The sequence below is a fragment of the Lineus longissimus genome, chromosome 3 (genome assembly GCF_910592395.1).
Source record: "Lineus longissimus chromosome 3, tnLinLong1.2, whole genome shotgun sequence".
NCBI classification, from domain to species: domain Eukaryota; kingdom Metazoa; phylum Nemertea; class Pilidiophora; order Heteronemertea; family Lineidae; genus Lineus; species Lineus longissimus.
In genome coordinates, this window is record NC_088310.1 from 18,951,431 (window position 1) to 18,971,787 (window position 20,357).

At 38.9% G+C, this 20,357-nt stretch overlaps 1 protein-coding gene across 4 annotated transcripts in view; it reads right to left on the reverse strand.

Annotated features, from left to right (window-relative positions):
- Positions 1 to 20,357, reverse strand: part of LOC135484108 (protein trachealess-like) — a 68,922-nt gene that overhangs the window by 19,766 nt on the left and 28,799 nt on the right. For 2 of the 4 annotated variants that reach the window (XM_064765232.1, XM_064765235.1), the window contains 2 exons: positions 7,344 to 7,588; positions 5,369 to 5,448 (listed from right to left, as the gene is read on the reverse strand). In XM_064765232.1, the coding sequence (XP_064621302.1) occupies positions 5,369 to 5,448; positions 7,344 to 7,588 (325 nt within the window). Of the gene's footprint in view, positions 1 to 5,368; positions 5,449 to 7,343; positions 7,589 to 16,702; positions 16,778 to 20,357 lie in introns of those variants that run through there. The other 2 variants (XM_064765234.1, XM_064765233.1) reach the window with 2 other exon arrangements.

Genomic DNA, 20,357 nt, shown 5'->3' on the forward strand with positions numbered 1-20,357 from the left:
TAAATTATGACAGGGAAGCCAAGTTAAGGACTACTCTCCCATCTTTCTTAGCCTGATGCTTACATATTTCAAATCCTGGCTATTCGTTATCATTTAAGCCCATGATTTTAATCAAGCAATGTTAATCAAGTCAAAACAGTATCAAGATGATACGGTCATTAGTTCAGGACTTATGGCATTTTTTTCTGTTTTCTGGTTTTTCCCACTGGTGGCCAATTTGAGAATTGGTTCGAACTGAAATTTGGTGTGGGAGGTTATCAGACCAATGGATTCATGTTTACAAAGCACACTAATGATGGCGGACGATTGACATTGCACTTTTCTTTTTTGTACATTATGCCTCACCTTTACGGTGAGCCACAAATCAGTATTTTTGCCCAGAAGAGGGAAGGGTGTATGCTCCTCCTAAATCTACCCCTGCTACCATTCTGCTGTGCCTGTCCTTGACCTTCTAATGATACTATCAAACCCACTTGACCAACAATCCAAGTTAGTATTGTAGGGTTAATCAACATCCCAAATTGAAGTAATAACCCAAAGCTTTCCAATCATCAGCTCTAACCAATATTAAAGATTGAAAAGTAAGAGGATTCACGCAAGCAAACTTTTTATAAGTAACTTTGGTCAGGTTTAATAATGAAAATGCCCGAGGATGATTTTTTTACTTTCAGACTCCACTATCTATATTATTTTGTGACTAGCCAAATGTAGCGGAGAAAATGGGCTGACGTCGTCAATGTGAAGATGCACTGGCCGTGAAAATTAACATCATCTTTTCCATTATCTGTCGTATCCATCATTAGCTTCGTATAGCACTCAACGCCTACAGCTTCAGCTAATAACAATCTGCCCGACGTAAAACACCAACGTTTCAATAGACGCGGAAATAAGTATAATCAAAATGCGCGGATTTTCTTTCCGCCAAACATGGCGCAAATCATTTCGCGTTTCTAAGTCAGGAAGATATTAATTCTGGTACTGTGAAATAAACTGATTATCTTGTCATAAGAATGGAGAGATTTCCCGCCGAAATCATCATCAGGACGCTAATCTCTGCTTGGCGGTGATTTCTCGTCTTCATCTCTCAACTTAATCACAGATTCCGCCCGGGACCGACACAATGCCCGGTCACCCGTGAATACCAGATATAAACTTAACGATCACACATTATGTTTCTCGAGATTATGACTATTCGCAACATTAGCCTTTTCAATGGGTCGAGAGTTCCTGACGCGGAATGTATTGCGCACGGTGTGATTTCACGACCAACTTGTGATATAGAAAGGCGTATTCACACTTGCTCTTGGCGCTCTCGTCACCTCCATCGAAATCTCGCAGCACATTGATTAATTAATATGTTTTAAGTAGCATAAAGTCATTAGGAATGACGGGGAGCAGTAGTTAAGAAGATTGTCTGCCACCAGCCTATTGTTGGAGCAGACGACGGTGATTTATTGTATCACCTCAGGCTAATCTTATGTACATCTTATGTAGTAACAAGTACATCCATGTACATCACATGAAGCAACTTCAGGTGAAATGGAACGGACTATACTCCAGTTCAAGAATGAAGAAGCGAGCACACATTTATGTTAGACATGACACATCAATACATGCCTGCTTCTAAGTCAATTTAGGGTGAGCAAACAGTCAAAAGTCATCCTGTTTCGGTATGCATGTTACTTGGAGGACATTACCAAGACAAGATCTCTCCAACCATCGAGGACCTTTGAAACTTTCTAGCTCTGTGGATTGGATATAAATCACATACCGATGAAAAGGAGAGCCGGAGAGATTACAATATCTTTATCATCATTTTCATCAACAACAACAGTCTTCCTTATTGGTAAAAGTTTTGAGAAACATTTTGGGGCCTGTGGAACAATTGTTTCGTTACTTCTAGATTACTCGCTGCCTATCAATGTCTTTTCATATAAACTGTTGGACTTATTTGCTCCATCATTATCTGTGAGCTGGATGGAATACATGCTACAAAGTAAAAATCAACAAAGTTTGTCACCAATAGGACTATGATAGAGAAGAAACTGGTAATACAGCATTTAACACATTTTGCAGAGTTGTCGTCTTTTGGTGGTGGCAGGGTGCTTGTACTTGGCTTCGAAGTTGAAATCAGTAGAAAAGGACGGAGAAATACATTCGGTTCTGTCAAGAATAAATAAATACAAGTCTTTATGAATTCTTGGTACTCTTTAAGTACAGTTAGCTCCCGAAGTGTCAAATACCAGTAGAAAATGCATCGAAAGGCAGTAATCTAATTTGAGGAAGTGAACTCAGCCAACCATGATCACTTTATTAATGACAATGTCAAATAAGGCTGCAGTGGTGCCGAGCTGAGTAGCCCCAGTAGGATCGTAACACTGGCGCCCGTATTGAATCTCGGCTGTGAATGGAATGCTAATTACCAGAGTGATATTTTTCGTTTCCCATGCAACCACATCAGTAGTGAGTGTAGGTATCAGTTTATTTTGATGCACAACTGGGAGTACCTAAATAAAATCTTAGACAAAGTATTTTCTTTATTGCATTTTTTCTGTTTAAGTTTTATTTGTTAATACAAATAGTGTGGCTGACCAGGCTGAATCAAACTACATCTTGTACACTGTAGCCAGATCTATGACATAATGCACTCTTATTCAGACCTTTGACAATTTCCCACAAAATCTGCTGAGAAAAATGTTTTCTTTCATGTAATATTTTCAATATGGACATCCCTATTTTAGGGGCATTCAACAGAAGTAGAAGATTACACTGCCAAAAATCGTTGACGACAATTGGGAATGGAACCTGCTGGATGTTGGAACAGGTACCCCCTTAAATATAAAAGATAATATATTGGATGCCACAGTCACTTCTCCTCGCTTGGCAGCACCACATCTTTTAGGACAGCAGAACGGATAAAATAACCTTTTGGAATGAGGATTATCCAACAAGAAGCTACGGATTCATCCTTGAAGCCATACAAAAAATGTACAGCTTCTGAATGGTGGGTTCAAAGGATCTAGAGTATCTATTGAAGCCCGCACTCGGCCATACAAGAGGACATGCTCGAGTTAAACAGATTGGGTATTAATACAGTGATAAATAGACAAGAAAATTAGATTATCCCCTTCATTAATGGCGACGTCCCAGAAGATGCTGACGAGCAATATTTACATAAAATATCAAAACAGCGTAAATACGAGCGCTACAAATTGCTTGATTTAATTTTGTCGCGATCATAATTAGTGGCGTTTTAGATTCAATCAAGAAAACTAATTAAATCATGATAACTACACCTGTGAAGAGGCTAAGTGCCATGTCGACTATGGTAATTAGTCAGTTGCATGAGGAACTTTTTATTTGAAAGAACTGGTCTTAACCCATTGAGGGGCTATACATGCTTCCCGAAATTGGTGGCTTGGATTGGAACTAACTTTTTCCCCCTTGTCCGTCATTAAAGGCATTCAAGTGTGTTGGTCAACCATGACTATCTCCTTTGTCCCTCCACCATAAGGCCGAGTTTCCCCTTATGAAATCACTATTTCGGACACTCAGTGCCCCATTTCTGGAAAGGTGTATAGATTATGGGATATCAGAACATGAACAGAACTCTTCTGAACCCACAGTGATGCTTGTCTTTAGAGAAATAGGACATCAATCAAAGTATTACTTTGTCTCAGCCAATTGAAAAGGACTACATGTAGACTTGCACAGCACACCATTGAGAGGAAGAATGATCCAAAATATACCTCGCCACTTTCACCCATTATGATGTACTGGTGCAAGGCAGCATACGAAAACACCAATTTCTTTTTTTCTCTTGAAACTTTTTCAATAGTGAGGTATTGACTAATCTCTTGTCTTATGTTTACATATTCAGTTAGCAAACTGATCAAGATGCCTGGACCCTAACCTCTCATCCCGGCAAGAATTAGCCCGTCCCGATCCCATCCTTCCAGTGGAACCAACAACTAATTGTACGGCCATACCACAAAGGATGCTGGGAGTTGTCACCGTGAATGCACAATGTAAACACCGAGATTAAACCCGGCCTCGGTATCCAAGAATATCCACAAGACGGTTATCAGTTTGGTATCTGATGTGAATTTCAATGGCCTCCGTTAGGTCGAAGATCACCAGAGAATTGTGCGGCAATATTAGCTACCAATTTCACCATAATGAGATGTCATAACAACAATTTCACCCCTCCATCGAGCATTTTGTGATTTTTTATTCCACACGTGTAACAAGCATGAATTAATCTTGACGATTCTTCTAATTGAAAGTGAGGCTTGAAGGAGGGAATTTCGTTGGGATGTAGATTTCATTAGGTTCGTCATTTCTTGATGATTTCTCCATGGACCAGATTGACGTCTGATAATGATACATAGCTCAGCGAGTTTCGACTTACAGATCAAGTCAGTCTCTAGAAATTGCGACTCCACAATCTTAAAGGGGGTATGTTCAGACTTGCCTTTCTGAATGAGTAGAAGTCATCCACCCACAGAGGAACTGGTATATGTCTATAGTTTTGTTTAGTGATGTTTGTCACATCCCATGTCTTTCTATCAGAGTAGATGCAAGCACTTCGAAAAACACAGGTCAGAGCAATAATGACCGAGAATCAAAGATAATCCCTGCAATAGGCATTCTTTTCAAACCAAAATAGATCTCAAAATCTTAAATGGACACCCTTTGATGTCATTTTAGCTTTCCGTAATTTCACTTTGCCAATGCAAACAGATCCAAGATGAACTACTTTGGAAATCAAATTGGAATTTCAGTAAGCCACTTCAATATCACCCATGATTGAAAACACCAACAAAGATGTTTCACGGTAGGTAAGATCACTTCAATTGGACAGGTCAAACTAGTGATAACTAGCAGAGATGAATTGAAACATCAGTTCAGGTCCTCAAAGCCAACCACAAATAAGCAGTTTTCATAAAAGGCAGTGTAATGGTTTTGGACCAATTACCAGATATCTCATTCTAAAAGGCCTTGGCTTTAGGATATCAATGTTGTAATGAAAAATAGGTTAAGCCTCGTTTGATTGCAGCAGACCTTGATTTCACAAGCAAGGACCACTAGGTTTTAACTTGATAGCTCTATCAAAATATAAATCACTACCTGGCAGATTTGAAAGCTTGTATCAATTCCTTAACCATACCAGCATCTAGACACCAAGCAAACATTCAAAGACATCACTGATCATTATACAAAACATTAGTCACAGAGCCCGCCCCTTATTGACATATCATCGCCAGCAACAAATGGCATCCCCCATCATGAACTGTTGCATTGAGATCAGATGAAATGGCAAATATCTATATATGGTCGAGAGGATGAAAGCACTACCGACCATTACCTGCAGAATGTGCGTCCCTTGCGTTGATTCGAATATCTCCATGGCAACCCCTGTTGATGACCGCCTCCTGGGAGGACCACCTGTCGAGAGAGAAAACAACTGATCAGCGCCGCCGACGACAAAATTTAAAGAATTCAGATTTTTAAAGATATTGTCTACAGATCAAGACACTGATTTTTCTGGTAACAGCTACACAGAGGTGTCTTTTTGTTGAGTGAAAGAAATCAGTCACAACTACTGACGGTACCGTTCGTTCTTGTTTTCTCATTGGCATAATTTATCAAGCTGTGTATGACGGCAGATAATTCACTGAACGGACACGAATCAGATATATGCTCCCATAGGATTTCGTTTGGCGCGTTTTGCGGAGGATGTCAATATGTGGTCTATTGGTTGGGGCAGTAGTGGCGGAGGGCGAGAACAGCAATAAGCTATAGTCCATTTCATGAGGAAATGGCACACGATTTTTGGTGGTTTCACACAGAAAATTCAACGGTTGCGAAATGTTATATTTCATCTGGAATGTCAACGTCTGAAGTATCTCTGAAAATAGTTACTCGGTAAGAATTTGACAAAGCATGACAACAACGATGCAAAATTTTCCCTAGCCATTTAAGTGTCTTTTTGCATGCAGTGCCATTTTTTCGTGAAACTGGGTATAGTCTAAATTCTGAGTCACAAATTATCAGGCTATAATATCTACAAATGTACAATTTTTAAAAATAATTTAAATCATTTTTTGATCATTTATATCTCCAACTTGTGTAATTAGTGAAGGCTGCTTGTGCACATATTCATCTTCACAACTTCAACTGATACATACTATATCTTGTACGAAGGCTGAACAGATATGTTCAAGTTGTAATGAACCTCAATCATAACTATACTACGACACTGTGACACACAGAATGGAATGCTACATCAATTTTCACACCTTAATGAAACTTTGGATCAAGAATGACAAGATAAACATCAGACCCACTCATCACTTCACATTGTACCCAACTCTAATTACTGAAGCGGAAAAGATAGCACATTGGTGCTGGAGAAAATCACAGCCAATGAGGCCACAAAGCAGAGCGGATATTTATTCAATCAGTGCAGATAATTCACTTACTATGACCATTAAACCCAATTATTCTGATTCCAACTCGTTTGATATAAAAGACAACAGTGACATTGTCGAGCCGCTATCTCCGTCTACTTCATTAGTCTTGTTTAGAGATCCACCTCTCACTTTTAGACATTCGCTTGCCCAAGTCGGGAGATAGTCGTGCATTATGCATGACGGAGGCAAAAGCTGGGAGGTCGCACCGTCACATGCGGCGGAATTATGCATGAGATTAGGAAAAGCTTCAGATGGATTTTTGCCACTGTCAGAAAACTTCTGATGGAAGGCGAGGATGTCCCCAGAATGCCTAATGAGGAAACAGGAACCAAGAGGGAGCTGTTAGAACATTCATTTACATAGATCACCACTTGCAGCAGCCACCATCACATTGCTGTTGAGAAATATACTATTTAATTTGAATTTTATGAGGATTTATCTTTTCAAAGATTCTACTCAAAGACTTCAAATGGCATAATGAATATAGTCGACGGTTTCGCTTTTTTAACACTGCAAGTAAAAAAAATCGATGGAGTTTTTACACACATTCTATCTAAGATAGAAACCCAAGCTTTTGACATGCATACCGATTTGTTTGACTCCACAGCACTGATCGAAATTCAACGCAAACTTTTTCAACAACATACCCCTGCATAACAGTGTAGACATTCAGAAATTTACAGATTGCATACATTCATATTCATATTCTTAAAACAAATCCAATTCTGTGCATAACTGATTTCTGAAAGGTCCCTTTGAAATAAAATATTTGTCCGAAAGTTATTTCCTGTTTAATTGGAAAGGAAACAGCACACAGCACAATACAGCAAAACTAAAAGTGAAAAATAAGTAAAAATGATAACTTACACTCACCCTTGACAGACTTGTTGGGTGGTGGTCCATCGCGATTCCATGGAGGATCACCATGACTTGAGAAATCCCTCAGTTTCAGGTAACTGATGGTCAGTCGTATTATCGATGCTTTATCCAGCTGCGAGGTGATGGCACCAGGCAGTGGAAGCATTTTCGCTAGCTCATAAAATTCATAGTTCTCCTTGCCGCGACGAGACCGAGCTGCATCTCGCGATTTTTCCTTTCTTAGCTCCAGGATGCTGTAAAGAGAAGAAAGAAAGAAACCTTGAAGAAACTGAACACCTCTTCTGTGACATTTTTTTCCAGAGTTCAGGCTGTTGAGCCCTCAGTAAAAGAAAGTCGCCATCACTATACATGGGTAACAGATGCTACGTGGCCACAACAAGCTCCCCCCCCCAATTTAAAAGAGAGCTTCTGCACCACTGCACTGGTAGAAGGTGCTACTTGGCACTACTGAAATCACGAGTCCCCTGCAGCATGCTAGCACTATTCAGGTTGCAGCCATTTGGTATCAAGTTCAGGTCCATCAGGCCCCTGTAAAAAATGTCATCGCCACGCAGCCAGACAGTATGGGCCACTGCTCAGTAAAACAATCTCCAAACCACGATCAAAGGTGCTGAGCGCCAATGCCCAAGTCAGGCCCACTTGATCTCTGAATAAGATGGCCACATCAGATGCTCAGGGCCACTTCTGAGTTCAGCTTGGCCTCCTGTATCAAACTGGATATTTACATTATGATGATTCTGTAGAGTACTGTTCATGTTGTCCTCTAATCATGAGGCCAGTCTCAGCAGTGGCCGATTTCAGATGATACAATTTCCATGTGCATGCTCGTCAGGGCCACTTGTATACCAATATGCATGTAACTGAGATTATGCCTTCAGAAACCCGACTAGCAAATGTTGAATATATCACTTCAAGTGATACTTCCCCCCTCCCCAATTTTTCTTCAATCCAGATTTCACGTGTCAACTCCATTGGGTAATGTCTTTACTCTTTGCCCTGTCAAGACTCTTGACAAGAACAAGTGACCTTCATCATGTTTTTCTATAAACAAAGCTAGCCAATCCCCCAATGATTAAGCCGCTTGTCTCGTGTCGAAAAATAATTTACGTCTGCGCTGTTATATGGAATTGTTTGCGGAGGAATGACGTCTTCATCTCCGACTGCCAAATCCTCTTGTCTCCCGTCAACTGTGCAATGTACGACTATTATCAGAGCATATTCATTTTTCCAGCAGCCACAAGAATGCAAGCAAGGATGATCACAAATCTGATGAAATTGAAAATTCTCGTTTGTGTCGTCTGTCATCAGACCAGTTGATTAGCTTCCACAAAAGGGGATGACCGATGTTATGTAAACTCTCAACAAGTTTTAATCATCCAAAATCAATGAGCATTGCAACTTTCTCCCAGCTTTATATTCTTCTATATTCTTCATCTCCCATCTTAACGTTGGATTTATACGACTAAGCTCGCATCATTGTGGCGCACAGTTTGCTAAGCAGTGCACTAATTACTCAGCGTACATATCTAGCCCACCTTGGCGTAGTAATTGGATTAACCTTGCAGTGCATAATCAGTGTAATGCGCGTAATCCGGGCCAATCTCGAGATTAGAGTAATACCAGTGATGGCAGTCCTATGTAACAGCGATGTCATCCTCGCCAAGACAACATTAAAACAAATTGCCTCCCACCTCAAGTAATGATTTGTCATGAGCGTTGACACTCGACATCGCGCAATGAATGACTTTTCCTTTCTTCTGTCGTATCTCCTCTTGCTATTTGCATCCTTTAAGTTCATCGGGGCGGCTCTAATGGCTTCAGGTTAGAGCTTTACAACCTCGATACTGATTGAACTTGTGACTTTGTCTGTTTTGTTCTCTTTATGTAGATCCGGGTCATTCCTGGATGTGGTTACAAATATTCAGTGTGTCTCTGGTTTATAGTATTGGTGATCAATAGCTGGTGTTGGATACAACTTTCCTCAAACAATGATCGCTCAGATTTTTGGAAGTAAGAATTAGATCAGGAAGGGCTTTTGTTTTGAATTGCACCATCCATAGAAAAGAAAGGCTCTGATCAAGTTTAGTGAAATTAAAAATCAGAGCAATGTTGCAACTTTACGTGTACCACTTTACACTTCCAGATAACCTTGTGTCATATCACAAGTCCATTTTGTGCTCTTGATGTAAAATCAAGTTTCTCCCTAGTACAGCCAAGAAAAAAGGATTACGCTCAAAAGGTCTGCAGCATTTCTCAACACGGACATTTTGGGTTTAAACATCTTAAAGTACATCACATAAGACAGATACTATGAGCCAGAGCATGAAACCCTCCAACGCTTTTTCCCCAGATCAGCTAAGAAAAATAATACCAATATGTGTCCAGCATCATTCTAGAAGATGAGACAGAATAGGTGAAACCAGGCAGAAATACTCATACCATCAGCATTTTTTTGTTCTCCACCTATTTTTTTAAGGATGTTTTCATCTTGATTATAATATTTTTTCCAATCAGAACAATGGTTGTAGATCTTTTAGGGTTTAAATGAGGTATACAACTGCATTATCCTTCCTCTTATTGCCATGTCAGGCAAGTTATCAAACCCAGGTACTTTGATATGATCATAACTTCAAACATGACAAATGGACTATCAAGAGCCTTTTGAATTTATTCACGTTACACACATTGCAAATATCCTTACCTGGGTCCAAGGACTGGCATTCTGAAAGTGCAAACTGTGAGGTATTCTGTTTCTAGCCGTACTGTCACGAAGTTGGAGACCATTGTTGAAAGCAAAGCGTGAGGATCAAGATAACATCAGATAGAAATCCTTTTTTAATAGACATTTCAATTCCATAGTAACCCATTAAAATGAAAATGAGGTCTTTTCAAAACTTTTCAAAGTACTGCTGCAGCAGACAACATAAAAAACTCAACGTGTTACTGTATATTATTCAATGCGTAAGTGGCAAGACTTCTTCCTTGTAAGCAACATTGAAGGTACTTCTAACAGCGCTTAACTAAATATGGCCTATTTGTCAATGTTTGTCTCCACTTTTTAACGCAATTTCTATGGCAAAGTATGTTGGAAAATACTCACTATTATCAGAAAAAGAAAGGAGATAGAACCGACATACACTTAGAATTTTCTGCGGATTTCTCTCCACTTCATAAACTGTGAACAGGGCTCAGCTCGAGATATTTCAAGTAGGCCTAGTTCTTATTGTGAGAAGCACATATTCATTTTAGAAACTGTTGGTTAAATCACTGATCTCCAAAAGGTTTTCTTCAACATAAGCCCTTTAAACATGTAAAAACATTTATTCATCCTAATGTTTTTACTGTGTTTCTTTCCCCTCAAATAATAACTTTGTTCCTGTGATATAATTGAAATTTGCTGATACTGCAATGTTCTGAGCCACCCTTTCACCTATTTAGTGAAAGAGCAACTGCTATTTCAATCACTCTGGCTTTGACAGTATCTTGTCTAGTAGGTACCTCCAAATTTATACCAAGGGTAAAAATATACATGTAGTTTCGGATGAAATCAAGACTTTTGATTCATCACACTGATGACCTGGACATTTTATGGGACAGGTAATCAACACAGCACACCCATTCTTGACAGGGTTAATTTTCCCCCTGTCACTCTAGCAATGCCTCCCGTCAGTCTGGTGCAATTTGGGAGTGTTGCCTTCTGTCAGAATGTGTTATTGGTATCAGAGGGGGCGGGGACCGGCCAGGGAGTTCATCAGCTTCACCACCATAAAATCTGCCTTGATAAACTACTGTGACGCTGCGTATGTATATTCTGAGTTTATTGTGCTCCTAATAGGGTATGGTTACTTCTAAAGTAGAAATGGCTGTGGACCAGCATCTTAAGTGTTAGGACCTTCAAGCTGGTTTTGGAATTTTCTGTAGAAAGGAAGTAATAAAAGTCTACAATTGTGATGGGCTTCCAGGGGTTTTCACTATAAACTGTGATTGGTCTGGGAAATAATTCCACAACATTTTTATGGTGGTGAAGCTAATACACTAATGTATACTACCAGCTGTACAGGGGCAATAATTGTACCACTTTACCTTAAGCTGAAAATATGTTCATAGTCTGAATTATAACATACACTGAATCGATTTGGTCCACCTGCTGGTGATGAGATGAACTATAGTTCGTGTCCTTCTGTGGAGTCCCTTTAATAGGTTAAAAAAAAAATTTCGAAGTAATTGTGAATTGAAAAATAAAGGGGGAGAAGGTCTACAGTTTTTCCATGTCTTTTCCATCAAAATCTCTATATTTTTATCAAAAGTCATCCTTACGACCACAAAGGTTAATGGTAATTATTCCTCTTAATCCAAATTACGGATAAATCAAGGGTAATCAAGAAATGTCACAATATTTCCTGCAACTGACATCGAAAGGAATATTATAATGACCCTACATTAACCTCACAACAACCTTAATGTGAAATAACTTCGATAAACCACTAGAAATTGTTCATTAAAAACGTATTCATATTCTTCGGGACTTCTCCTTTAGACGATGGGGTCCTTCCGTTCGGGTGCAATCACATGGAACAATGACCATTTTTCAATAATGCCAGCTTCCCGAGATGCCATCATCTCTTAAGATAATTCGTCAGAGTCTGATAATCTTGTTTTGCGACTAATTTCTTCGGCGCTCCTTACGCGTAAGAAGCCTGACTCGGATGTGCATTTCCCATCACAACGACAAGGATGCTTTCAGTCAAGATTATGGTGTCATTAACCTTAAGATGTTGACAATCATCTCTTTATTCTAGAAGCTTCCTTAACATCAAGAAAAGTTGGAGGTGGCAAGCAGAAGTTTTCAGGTCAAATGCAAATTCTGGATTGATAAACTTATCAACTAGATTTCATGAGCAGCTTCTTGAAAGCCTATAGTGTGCCTCTGTTTAGACCAGTAACAGTGACAGTTATTGTTAGGCGCTTTGTGGCAGACCTTGGCAAGTTTAAAGTTCTACACTGCATCCAACGACTAGGTTATTTCTAAAGAACTGCCGCCAAGAAGAAGAGGAAAACGTTATTTCTATGCTTATAAATTTATTTGGCCTGATGCACATTAAATCCCCAACATCCTTTGACACAAGAGATACTTGGAAAAGAGGAGACAGTCCGAAGACTCCAAAACTTTTGACAATGGAAGGATTTACATGATCAGAAGGGAATGGTAATTTTCAGGCCTGTATCGAGCTTTGGCATCTAAGTAACATCCTACTAGCCTCCAAACCGTTTGATAATAATCATACGAAACCATCATGCCCGACGAGGGTAGAAGAGCCATAGGTAAGTAATACAAAAACTTCCAATAGAGCCTGGTACTAGTTCATTCCATTAAATCTTCATGTCAATCACCCCAAGTGTAATCAACATTAAATGCCAACAGTTCTTAATCATTACCAATAAACAAGATAAAACTCTAGGGACCCACAAGCAATCAAAACTATCAAACAGCAAGCACCTCGCATAAATACACTAATTAAAAGAGAAATCAAACTCTGGTGATGACTTGACGCTTTTAGAATCCCCTGCGGGACAATCATGAATGAGTTGACGAGGTGCTCAAAACAGAGACAAGAGGAACATTCTTGAGTATAGGCCAGACCTTGTAAAATATTTTAGTTATAGCGCAGAAACAACCAAAGCCAAGGTTAGCCGCTGCTATGAATATCAAAATACAACCTAGAGTATCAAAGAGTTTCTCGCTCAGTGGAATTCTCTGCTCCTACTTATGCAGACTTCTCACCTAAGGATGTATAGATGGTTCCCGGGAAGTAATGGAGGAACGATGCAGCGTCAAACACAGAGGTGTGTCTCTGATTGGGGGAGGCCAATTCCATGATGTCAGACAGATGAGAAATCACATCAAAATGAACCACCCAGGTCAAATTACCTTGGGGACGAAAAATGGCCTTAGAATCATTTATGCCCAACATATATGTATAACTGAAAGATGTTGCTGAATATAACTGAAAGATGTTACCCTTTACAACTGAAATACGCATTGTGATATTGCCTCCAATCACAAAAGAATCAAGACAACACAATCCCAAGTTCTAATAATGCCTAATCATAATTCTTTTGAAATTTCAATCAGAGGATGTACAGCTAATCCCAAGAATAAATCAGCTCGCCCTCTGATGGCAAGTCTTTTACAATAGGAAGAAGTGTTTAACTGATTGTTTAGATTTCGCCTCAGGGGACATGTCAAGTGGCCCAGCAATAATGACATAAGGTTAGAGCAAGTGACGGCAAGTTCCATCACTTAATTCCATTCAGATTGGGACAAGCATGCACACTTCTGATCATCATTTCTGTCAATAAAACCTAGGCTTTACTGTTTAACATTATTTAGTGTAAATATGTTAACATTATATTATGAATATACAATCTCTAAACCAGTAAAGAATCGCCTAGCTATTCCCAGTTTTTAACAAAAATATACTTGACAGCACTAGACAATTTTCTGTGACCAAGTGTAGATGGACTTCCAAGAGGGAAACCAATTCTATTTTTCATTTTTTGGCTATCAATATTCATCTTTTGTAACCTCAAATTTCACAAAAATGGTTACACAAAAATACAGAACAGTTCACTTTACATCAATTTCCTTTACAGTCATCTTAATGCTAGAAGTTTCAATCGACTGTGCGTGTAAGCTGTAGTCGCCTTTATGATATTATACAGAAGAAAATCGAATATCTCTGTACTCCCATGTGGCCCGAAATGATCATTTCAAATTTATTCCTACAATTCTAATAAACTCTATTTCAAAATTGAAGACTTGGTGATTTAGCTGGATTTTAAACTACTCTCAATTGCATCTCTTTGCACCTTTTCAGGATGAAATCCAAATTGGGTTAATTTGAGTTCATAAAACAAGATTTTTTTTGCCCCAGATGACTACAGTTCAGGTAGTTTCTTCATAAATTACCATTGGCATTACTGTGCCATCTTCTTTGATAACAAAGTGACAGACCAGTCTTTAAACTGTAATAGGTATAAATATGGGTGAAACATTATCTTTTCAAGTTACATTCCTGCATAAGGGGTGGCAAACAATTCGTCAAAAATGCCAACTGCTGCAAAGAATTGACCAAATCAACTGGCAATCTTTGGCAAATGTACTGTTTCTGCTAAGGCACTCTATGTGAACTTATTTTTAAGTTCAGTTTAGTGTCATGCATCAAAACACTTATATCTAGTACACTGATGACAGAATAATCTGATTGGTTCTTTCATCATCAGTGTATTCATGGAGGCTAGTTTAACTTAAATTTCACCTATATCAGAAGCAACTGACCATTTTCGCAATCATTTTTATATAAATTTTCATGACAAACATTTAGAATATATCGTAGAACTTATTGACTCAAATGGATGATTAGAAAAACTTTTGACTCAATCAAAGATGGGAAATGGTATTCCCCTATCCACTATGAGTAACCACCCCCAAATGGCCTCATCGTTGAGTAGGCCTGACTAAGTATCCCTTTGGGGCTTCATCACTGAGCAAGGGCCTACCAAGAGGATTCAGGATGACTGATCAAATGATTTCAATTTGGAACTGAAATTTCCTGAAATGAAATCATGAATTGGAGGCAGTAATTTACATTATTCAATTGGATTAGGAGCTGACTAATATTCCCACAAGAAAATATAACTTCGAATTCATTTTTTTAGATTTAAATAGAATATTTGAATATGCTTATGTATCATACACAATGATTGAAGTCATACATAGCAAATAAATCATATGAAGGATATTTTGTATGAAAATAAGGGGAGATTTCCTGCGTGAAAACTCAGACAAGAAAAAGAAGGGACTTGAATATGATGTAAAATAATTCTCAGTCGAAATACATCCACAGAAATATCAGAGCATCACAAATAATCAGTGGTGATTTTTTAAACACTACCAGTCAAAGAAAACATGAGGTACTGGTAAACAGATCTATCTGCAACAGTGAAAAAGAACAAATTATGGTGGAAGGAAGTTATAAAATAATATTCAATTCACCATATTCATCAAGGAGGACTTAAAACACAAACCCCTTGTAGGATTAATCATATAATATTATTTTATATCATTTGCCTGTCTTTTCAAGCCACAAGATGAAGCGATTGTTTTATCCTAGCCAAGTAAAATGCAACATTTAAAACAAAATAATGAAAATATTAAGTGATCTAGTGGGTTATCTGCTTGTGCGTCATCTAATCAGAAAATACCCAAAATGAAAAAAAATGGAATAGATAGATCCCTCTTCATAATCAAATCTACTTGGCCTGCACTCATGATAAGACTAAAGTGAATCGTTTGGATATTCTAGTTCAAAACTTATAATGATCAACTGCAATAATATCTAACATGTCTGAGTTCTAAGGACAGTAAAGGTATTTTCAGATATTGCGTTTACTGAAATGATAATGACCAATACCATAAAAAGTGTTGAAAACGATCATGGCAAAAAGAAAAGGATAGGACATTTACAAATTACAGAACCATTTTTTTCTAAAGAAAGTGTTAAAAAATGAAAGTACGAAATATTTGTTGTTTTGCTTGTTCATGTGTAATACTTTTAGTATATCAAGTACTTTTTTATTCAGAAATTCAGAAGAGCAAACATGCTTTTTTAGAAATACAGTTTATCCAAAATTTCTTTCACAAAATTCTCATCTGAACTGATCGAACCTTGACAACTCCTTCAGTGAAAAGTAAAACGACTAAGGCCAACTTCAAAAGAACAAATTATAGATCTATAATCAAACATCTTAAAATTTTTAAAAGATTCAATTTCTTTCTAATTAGAATTATCTATTCTAATGAAACAATACAATTCCTACCTTCATTTTTGTAAATCTCCAAGTCCCTTCTGCTAATTCCTGAGAGCTAGAACGACCCACCAAGTGTGTGACTGAATTAGCACTGAGTTTTAATTTCATACGTTCAATCTAGTTAAATTTCACTCCACATCCGTGCAGGCTGTTGCAAAGACATCGTGTTACCCGACTTGCATTCCAAGAGGTTCCGCGTGCATGCAACTTTTATCAACTATCAAAAAGAGTGATCCGAAGCGTCATAAACATTACCTAAAACTTGCACTCGTGCAATAAAATTTCTCATAAAATAAGGGTTGATATGATCTCGATAAAAATTATTTCATAGCCAATTGATTCCTATTGAGAATCACACGCGGGCTGTGTTTAAATATTTATCTAATCTTATTGGAACCGAAGCAGGTACCAACACCGAACAAACGCACAAATTATCTTCATCAAAATTCATAAAAAGTAGAAAACACGAAGCTTACCATGAATGCTGGAATCGCTGCTCGATCGGCGATTGCCGCCCGTAAGCTAGCATAGGGAACATGATCGTGACTTGGTGCGTGCACGTCGAGTTAAGAAACGCGAGTTTATCTTAATGTCCAGTAAAGCACTCGGTACGTCACTGTCCGTACGTGTCTCAATCGCGCCACGCTCGCAGTCTCTCCTTTTATATGATGAATGAGATGCGCCACATGCTAATCTTTCCACTGACGTTGTGCGTCTGCTCTAGGCGGCCATCGCGGCTCGTACTTAATCACAATGGATCATCCTTAATGCTCCAACAACCTCGTCATTATTTTCACTCATTACTTAATCGAACCAAACAGTAAAACTAGCGACTTATAATTTTTGAATTTCAGCGTGATTTCTTTTCTTTTTAGTGAGCGCCATTTATCACCCACCGCGATGTTTAACATACAATGCTTGATGGCTTCATTTGGTTGGCGTTGATTGAATCAACGGGTTCTATACGCTAGTCATTTAGTCTCACACCTATATGGCAAATTGAATAATCAAATTCCACGCTCCATTTATATAAGAAGAAAAGCAATTATTGAGACAATGAAAAATTTCCTATTACAAATGGCTTAGAATCTCATGGGTCTAGGAATGTCCGTGCAAGGAGAAATCACAGAAAAATATCTTTCAGTGCAGTATTCATTGTCGATACTTAAATTAGCACCATTCTGTTGGTAATGGTGTTTGATTTGATGACCTTATGCCTCTCATTGAGTTCAAGAGTCATTGAATCTCCTTGATAAATCTATTGTGCGTTGTTGGAGCGTTCACACAACGTCGGGTTCCCCGGTTCTCCAGCGCATTGATCGGTATTACATTGGCTTCAATATGAGCTCATCAGCTAATGGGAGAGAATATGTATAATTCACGAGATGTACCGTTATAATCGCTGCTTGTTCCCGCGAAGAAAAGTTGAAGCGGAACAGCGAAAAGCCGTTGAAAGTCGTCTTTGGTCAGTGCAAGATTATTCGAATGTGCCATGCATAATAATCAGCGATGAACAAGAGCGATTTAGCACTATCACTTTGGTAACAAACATTTTATTTGAGAATGATTGGAAGTGGAGGGCTTGACTATGTTTAGGTTGCCATATAGTCCGATACATTCAAAGGCTCATTTGAATGACCTATTTCCATTCCAATGTTACTGCAGACTGTAAACGTGTTTTTCCGACCTTAAAAAGTTGGTGTTTTTTTCATAATATACAAGAGTCAGGATAATTCAGCAGGTGTAGAAAGTTGCAACGGGATACAGCCAAAATATCCCAATATCAGGACGTTGGAAAAGGTATTCCGCCCTCACCAAAGGTTTGGAACCTTGGCTGCAGAGGTACCAGACACCAATCTCAACCTATGATGTTGAACGACCAGGACTGTCCACTGCCCGACTAAGCCTAGAAGTGATCGATTCATTAGAGTCACTGATCACCGACATTATTCTTTTTATAAGATTTATAGACAATAATGGCCAACAAGGCCATAAAGAGCCTTCACACACCATTTACTGCCTAATCCAGCCTGGCCGAATGAACTGGACCAACGTCCTCACATCATTTCTCCTCAGCACAACAAATTGTTTTCCGAGGGAAATTTTCTCAAATTTCCCCTCGATCTTGAGAGTCAATTGGAGAGTAATTCACAGGTCTCCGAGTCAAGGTAATAATGTTATGACTGCTGGTATCTGATGTGAATATTTGATGTACCAAATGACCAAGCGGTGTTCAGAACGTTACACGGCTTCCGCATCTGATTAATCAAAGGGTATTAACACTTACGAACAAGTATATCTGCTCAGAGAAAAGAACCAGCGGATGTATGAGGTAAGAACTGGACAGGAAACCTTAGAAGTTGGCTGTATTTATGTCGAGGAGACAGCCAGCATCCAAATGAAGATGAGGGGTTGTATGGTCTGGTGATTCTGGTCAGCTTTGTGTCCAGAAGGACAAAGGGGCGAAGTGCAGCGCAACCTCCAGTCTCACTGTTGGTGAAAAAGAGCAGGTTACATTGGTTTGGATGTGCCTTTCACAGCCAATCGAACCAGCAAGGATTTCTAAGATACTGATGGAGTGGCTCCCTGAAAATGTTGGGAGCAAACAACAAAGGGAATAATGCCAGACACACAGGATGGATGTTGTATCCCGCAATGCAGAGAGTGCCAGGGTCGTAAGAGAGGTGCAGACACAGACAGATCAGGATGGGGGGATGTGGTGGCACAGGAGATATCAAATGTAAAGTAGCAGAGGAATAGAGTGACAAGAAAACAGTCGAGGGGAATGTCAACCAAGTGGCTCACAGTAAAGGCGGCAAGTCCTTTGGCTGCACTCCAGTAAAGCCTTGCCTATAATGTAGTATCCATTCAACCGGTAAAGTGTCCCTGATCTGTCTAGCGCATTCAAATCTGGTGAAAATATAACCTATTGACAAGCATCTACTTTGAATAAAGTGAAAGACAATTGACACCGTTTCCCTGCTTTTCCACCACAAAGAGGACTCTTAGGAAAAAATGTCCACAATAGAAGCTGAAATTACATGGTTTGTTGCGCAGATTTTTTTCCTGGGGAATTTTTATCACAGTTTTGATAACATGTGCATCAACAAGTGAGATATGTCTTAATTTTTGCATCTGAGAATAAATAAACCCGAATTTTATCCATATATGTGTGGTCCCACACAATCCTCCAACGTACCGTTTTCTGAGGGCATCGTACGTATTTGGTGCTGGGTTCCGCACAATCTTCCAACTTGTCAATAGAATCTTTACTGCTTGATAATCATATTCTAAATCTCTTCAAGCTTTCTATGATGATCAAAGTCAGTGAATACCAAATATAATTCATATATGAATTTTACATGGACTATCCCAATCACTTGATCATATGTATATCAGATCTTTGAAGTGAAACCAGAATTTAAATCTAATCACACATATTGTACTCTCAGTAAATTCTGGATTCAAGTCACAGCTCGGTGAATTCGGAAGCTGGATCCTAAAATTATACTGAAAGGTTTTAAGCAGAGGCAGATCTAAGGTTACAAAAAAGGGTGTCACTACACAAGCATTAAAATGACCAATTTCAAAGACGTTTTTCAAATTCCAAAACTTCACGGTCAATTTCAAAGAATTTTCTAAAAAAACAGGGGGCCTGGGCCCCCAGCTCCACCCGTCAAAGGTGGTCATAATTGATACCTACCCTAAACAGCAGTGACAGGCTATGCAAGTGAAGTGACTTTAACAGCTATCCCAAGACCAATTGAGAGAACAACTTTTAGACTGAAAGACAGATGTGCATTGATTTTTCTAAAGATTCCATCGTCAGGGGTGGGTTAACCACATCAATATTGACTGAGAAATCCATTGGATCGCCTCGACAATTTATTAGCCTCGGGGTAGACTAGATGTTATCTCAAGGCACCCAGGGGACACTGAGGGTGTCACTACAACAGTGCCTCAAACACCTCGGGGCTAATCTCAGCTGGAGAAATTTATGTATCATTTTGACACAACATCTGCACCTCTTGCAACCTGCTGAGAGAGAAGTCTGCTTTCAGTTTCAGCTTTGGCGCTCCTGGTGGCTTGCATAGATCTCTTGCTCGCAACTAGGCAGAGGAAAGGAGGCAC